Source organism: Diadema antillarum, unplaced genomic scaffold, assembly GCF_040938485.1.
Source record: "Diadema antillarum isolate AM-2024a unplaced genomic scaffold, OU_Dant_1.0 scf00000088, whole genome shotgun sequence".
Lineage (NCBI taxonomy): Eukaryota > Metazoa > Echinodermata > Echinoidea > Diadematoida > Diadematidae > Diadema > Diadema antillarum.
The window spans coordinates 308,680-315,090 of NW_027270977.1; the positions used below are offsets into that span (position 1 = coordinate 308,680).

General features: G+C 36.5%; 1 protein-coding gene across 1 annotated transcript; it reads left to right on the forward strand.

Annotated features, from left to right (window-relative positions):
* The first annotated feature begins 1,451 nt into the window (after positions 1-1,451).
* On the forward strand, positions 1,452-2,534 carry LOC139718077 (mu-type opioid receptor-like). Its single transcript, XM_071629571.1, has one exon. It carries the CDS (start codon positions 1,452-1,454, stop codon positions 2,532-2,534), a length of 1,083 nt encoding a protein of 360 aa, XP_071485672.1.
* The last annotated feature ends 3,877 nt before the right edge of the window (positions 2,535-6,411 follow it).

Here is a 6,411-nt window from a genome sequence, read left to right on the forward strand (position 1 = left end):
TCATACTTCAGTAAAACTTGAATTTCGCTTAAACTGTGATAATACTCATGGCGGCTTGCAGCAAATTCAACCACTCAACCACTGGCTTGGATTTGTCATGATATGTCAAATTATGACATGATTATTATATATATCATATGTAATTGTATATTATATAGTACGCATGCCATAATGTATAATATATAATATACAAAATATAATATATATTATATCATATATAATGTATTTTATGTAATATGTGATATGTAATGTATAATACATAATATATAAAATATAATGTATATTATATAAAATATCATATATTATATGTAATATGTAATGTATAATATATAATATATAATACATAATATATGATATAGCATATCATATATTTTGTAATATATGATATGGATATAATATGTGTATGTATGGTGATATGCCGAGAAGGAACAAGTAAGATTGCTTACAGTCATTATGTGGACTGTCATCAGCTCCTTCAGGGTAAGGTATTGACTATATGCTTTGATATGAAATGCAACTTTTCTTTCTCACTGTATGTAGCTGTTGGTACGTATGGCGACATAGCCAGTGTCTTTTTTTTCTCGCCCCATCATGCATGCACCCTCTTCGTAGTACCTGTGTTATAACCACACTGCTACCCATCCCACCACTGATGCTACAAGATTGCTTTTTTTTCTTTCTCCTCCATGTTTTCCTGTCTTCATCACACCTTACAAACTTGCCTTACAACCAATGCTATGATGACACTTCTAATTCTATATTCTTCTTTTTATTTCCTTCTTCTTCATAATTTCTCGTCAGCCCATACAAAATCTAATGACATTGTTTGAGAAAAATTGTGATACAGACAGCAAAGCCAGTCAGGTAACGACATCATTTATTCTTGCCTCTGGGACTACAAAGTGTACAAGCTAATCTTTGTTCTCATGCTTTAAATAGAAACCAACAAGCTGTTCACATTTTCTCAAGTCATTTTGGATTACAAAGTAAAGCTATATTAGAATGGCCATTAGTTTGAGGAAAAGAAAAATCCCAAACGAAACAAAACCAACACAAACAACCAACATAAAAACGATGTTCTTTGCCTTCGGCTTAAAATCCTCCCCAAACAGTGCTTTTGTTTAAAAAAAGACATGTTTGTCCTTTATATCTCCCTCGCTCTTTGTCTAATGCAGTCCACAATACTTAACATGCAACAGACATGACAGAAAAAAAGAAAGAAAGGAGGCCAAACTAAAGTTCATACCGCAAGTCACGAAAGTGTTATTCATTCGCCAAACATTGGAATAAAATCAATTCAAAATTTGAGAGTTAATTTCCTCATGATGCAAAAAGGCTTCTTTACGCAACAGTTGTTGATTTTTAAGGTATTTCGCATGGAACATGCGACTCAGTTATCTTCCAACCCCTTTTGTCACATTTCCCCTCAACTTTTATTACTTTGCAGAGACATGGCAGAAGCGAGCGACAAATATCGTGAAATGGGCACAGGAGCTACAGTTACTGAAATCATATTCAGCGGGGCTCTGCTGTCTATAACCCCTCCATCTCAATCGCAGGAGTTACCAAGGAGTGACTGGGTGTGGCAGCCTATAGAGTGGGGATGGTCTGACATCACACAGTCTGTCCTCTCGTTGTGTGGCATTGTGGGTAACATGCTGGTCATCATGGTTCTCTTTCAGAGGAGGGCTGCGAGAATTTCGACCGACACACTAATCGGTGCCCTCGCAGTTGCGGACTTTCTCACGTCTCTGCTCATCTTTCCGCAGCCAAAGCCTGTCCGAGTTCCCCTGACCTTTCTGGGTCATGCCGCCTGCAAGATCATAAGGTCTGCCGTCTTCATGTGGATATCCATAAACGCCTCGGTTTTCACCCTGACGGCCATATCGGTAGAACGCTACATCGCCATCGTACACCCTCTCCACTTCAAACGCTGGATGACTCCCCGACGTACCGTGGTCTTGATCCTTATGATCTGGTTACTGTCCCTTGGACTGAAGTGTCGCAGTTTTGCTGTGACCGTCGTCGAAGCAACATCAGGAAGATGCATCGTGACCTACCCTTCTCCAGAATCACGCACCTACTTTGCCTTTCAGGAGCTCGTCACAATGTTCCTTATTCCCATAGCCACCATGCTCGTTACCCAATGCCTTATTGCAAGGTCGCTTCGTCGAGACGTCCGCCGCTTTGACGCGGATCTTCAGAGCTCCGGTCCATCAGCAAATCTTCTCCTGGCTCGGAAAAAAGTGATCACCCTGGTCCTCATTGTCGTGCTCATTTTCGTCATCTGCTGGACACCGGACGGCGTAGCCTACATGGCTCTTGGCCTTCAACTCCTTAGACCTGACTTTCTCTTCAGCACCCCTTACAACCTCCTCGTGAACATAGCCTTCTTCAACTCTTGCGTTAATCCCATGGTATACCTTATTCGCTACCCTCAGTTCAGAGTTGCCTTAAAGGAACTGTTCAGCCGACGTTCCACAGAGAGGGTCAAAGCACCAGTATTCGGGCAAGACGAGCGTCAGTTTCAGTGAACCACGTATAGCTTACCCACGAGGAGCTGCATTCTCGTTCCTTGTAGGGAATGTTTCACCATGTAAACTTTGAAATTGACAGCATCTATGTTCTGAAATTATTAAACAGTGATATTTGAAAGACACGTCATTTATTCACAGGCTTTAAAGGGATGGGGTATGCAGTTTCAGTTGAGATGATAGGGTGTCAGGTTTTCACTTCACTTCAATTCAATTCAATTCAATTCAATTCAATTCAATTCAATAGTTTATTTATTTCCATCATCAAAAAGAAAAGAAAAGAAAAAGTTGACATAATCCAAAGTGATACAATTTTTTTTCATTTCTCTTACACTGAACTGATAAAGGATTTTTTCAATACAATATTAAGTATATATACACGAATGATGTCGTAAAAAAGAAACAATGCACTATGCCATGGCAACAAAAATAGTAAATAATCACAATGATGGAAAACAGTGTTCCACTAAAAAAGCCAAGCTTGTAAGACGTGGAACACTGGAACAGAACAACAACAGCACCAATTTGTTATACCAATAAAACATATTCATTTTAAATTCTTCTATATACTATTGTACATTTTACTCATTGATATATGATGCTGATACTATGAACAATACTTACTAGGATTTTAGAATGCAAACGTATAAACTTTGTAACATATCACATTTGTGGCACAGACACTATGGGGCCAGGTGTGCCAGGAAAATTCAACGGAAAGGAAGATATGCAATCGGCCACAAAAAACATAACGACGACAACAACAACAACAATAACACAAAACATAGAAATAATAGAATTTGAGGAAATGCACTCAGACCGATACTGGACAACGAAGAACGAGGAAAAAGGAGCAGGGAAGAACAGAGAAGGAAAAGGAGAGGAAAAAGGAGAGGGAAAAGGAGAGGGAAAAGGAGAGGGATGGAAAAGGTCTGTGGACACACTACAAAATCTCAAGGAAATGTGAAACATGACGGGTTTTTTTCATTGAACAGAATTAACTGGTATATTTAGAAAACAATTCTTTTTTTTTTTTTTTTTTAGTTCATACTTAAATGTAACTAACTTCACAGATTCTTTTAGATCATTATCTAAGCTATTCCAAAATCTGGGTCCGGTATAAACAAATGTATTTTGAGTGTGTACAGATCTCACTAAGGGAAGATGAAATTCTTTAGATTGTCTCGTGGAATAATTATGTACGTGGCTGTTACAGTGAAATAAAGAATAAAATATTTTGTGTAGATGGTTGCAGTTGTAATTGAACATAAATTGACCAAGTTGAAACAAATACAACTCTTTTATTTTCAGAATTTTGTGTTCAAGGAGCAGTTTGTCAGTATGTGCTCGGATATGAAGGTTAAAAACAATTCTGAGCGCCATCTTTTGCAGAAGAAAAAGTTTATCTAACAATGTCGAACATGTATTCCCCCAAGCAAGAATTCCGTAATTCAAGTACGGCAATACCAAACTTGAATAAAGCGTAATCAAAGCCGAAGAAGGAAGATAATATTTCAATCTATTCACTACGCCTATGTTACGTGCAATTACATTACAAATATTGTTTATGTGACACTTACATGATAACTTATTATCAACGCAAACACCTAAGAATTTAATAGACGAAACCTCTTCAGGGGAGTAGTGTCAAATATAACATTACCTAGTAATCTATGTAAAGAATTACTGAAAAACATATACTTTGTCTTCTCAATATTCAGTGACAATTTATTTGCATATATCCATTGTGAGACATTCTTCAATTCATAATTCACTGTACTAATTTAAGTATAAGGGTCAGGGTGGGAATAAAAAAGATTGGAATCATCCGCGAATAATATGAAAGAGAGTTTATCTGAAGATCTATAAAAATCATTAATGTAAACTATAAATAACAGTGGGCCTAACAAACTTCCTTGCGGAACACCACATTCTATTTTCTTCATAGAAGAATCAAAACTGATCACATGTACATATTGAAATCTGTCAGATAAATAACTCGTAAACCATTGCAAGGCTTTTCCGCAAATACCATAATGGGATAACTTAGAGAGAAGTATACCGTGATTAATCGTATAAAAAGCCTTGGAAAAGTCCAGGAAGATGCCTATTGTATGCGAAAATGTATCGAGTGCATGTGCAATCTTTTCCACAAAGGTAAGTAAAGCGTGGGTGGTGTTGTGATTTTCTCTAAATCCAAATTGAAAATTCGTAAATATCTTACTCATATCCAAAAATTTTACAGTTCGGATGTATACTATTCTTTCTAAAATTTTAGAAATTGAAGTTAATAATGATATTGGTCTGTAATTATTGACATCATTCTTCTCCCCTTTCTTATATATAGGTATAACTTTGGCAGTCTTCATCTGATTTGGTACAAGCCCAGTAATAAGTGATAAATTAATAATATATACTAAAGGATATATTATTTGAAGAATTATATTTTTCAACAAATAATTATCGATTCCATCACAACCTGGGCTTTTCCCTTCTTTCAAATTATAAATAATATCAATAACTTCTTCATTATACGAAGGGTCCAAAAATATAGTTTTAGGATTAGGTATATCTAAAAAATCATAAAACACTTTATTAGATGAAGGGTTACTTTGTGATAAATTTTTCCCAATCGATGAAAAAAAAAAATCATTAAAAATTTCGGCCATGCCAGCAGGTACATTGCTTGAAGTATTACCCCATCGTACTTCTGTAGTTTCCAACTTTTTCTGTAATATATTTTTTTAGATAATAAGAAACATGATAATGGAAGAGCATATATAATTCGAAGAGGAATTCAACGTTTATTTGATGAAAATTAGTTTTGTAACGGCCGATATATCCCCCCCCCCCCCAAAAGCGATCATAATAAGAGATGGGATCGCCTTTTATAGGATCACTTTGTTTTACTTTGGTTTTGAATATTTCAGCGAATTTCAAACAGATTTTCATAACATAAACTTTGATTTCCTCTTAGGATTGTATGCTCTTTAACATTTGATAAAGTGGTTTCCAAGTATCTGGCAACAACTTGAAAAGCTGAATCATCACCTCAACCAATACCATACCATCACTTTAGAGGGTGTGCGAGTTCTGGTCGAGGTGAGGATTTAGCTTTAACATTTAGCGAGATATTCAGAAACCACTCTATAAGATGTCAAAGAGCATGGAATTCTAAAGGGTACCAAAAGTTTATTTGATGTAAATTGCTTTTGAAATGGCTGAGATATCCAAAAACAATGTGAAACAAAGAGATCCTGATAAAAGGTGCGGCCTGTAGTCTCTTATTATTATCACTTTTTGGATATCTCAGCCATTTGAAAACCAATTTTCATCGAATAAACCTTGAATCCTTCTTGAAATTACATACTCTTTCATATTTCATAAGAGGTTTCTCATTATCTCACGTAGGAATGTAAAAAACATGAATCCCCACCTCAACCAGTACTGTTCAGCCCCTTTCATGTTTTCAATCTTGCGAATTTGTCAGTAGGCAAGTAGTAGCGCTGCCTAGAGAAACCACAGGTATGATTTTTTTTTGTCTTCTTTATTACTGGGTGTACACAAGCTTTCTATTGGTATTTTCAGACTATTGATAGCTCAATATCACCCTTATGTTCCGACACGTCCAGAAAGAGGTGTTCACCATGTCAGTGCATCCCTACTCCATAGCGCAGCGCTCACAAGTGCCTAAACAGGTGGAAAGAAAAAGCATGTTGGGACAGACAATATATGGGGCCTACTGGTATTCTTCATGTTCTGACACCTTCATTAAGCAATGTTCGTCTTTTTTTTTTTTCAGGGCATCAATACATTTTGGAAATCTACGCTCGTACAAGCATTGTTTCTATGTGGATTCCCAGAGACGGATCCAGGA

What these genes read in the sequence shown, in the direction of transcription:
- LOC139718077 (XM_071629571.1), top strand. Translation starts at nt 1,452, where the DNA reads ATGGCAGAAGCGAGCGACAAATATCGTGAAATGGGCACAGGAGCTACA.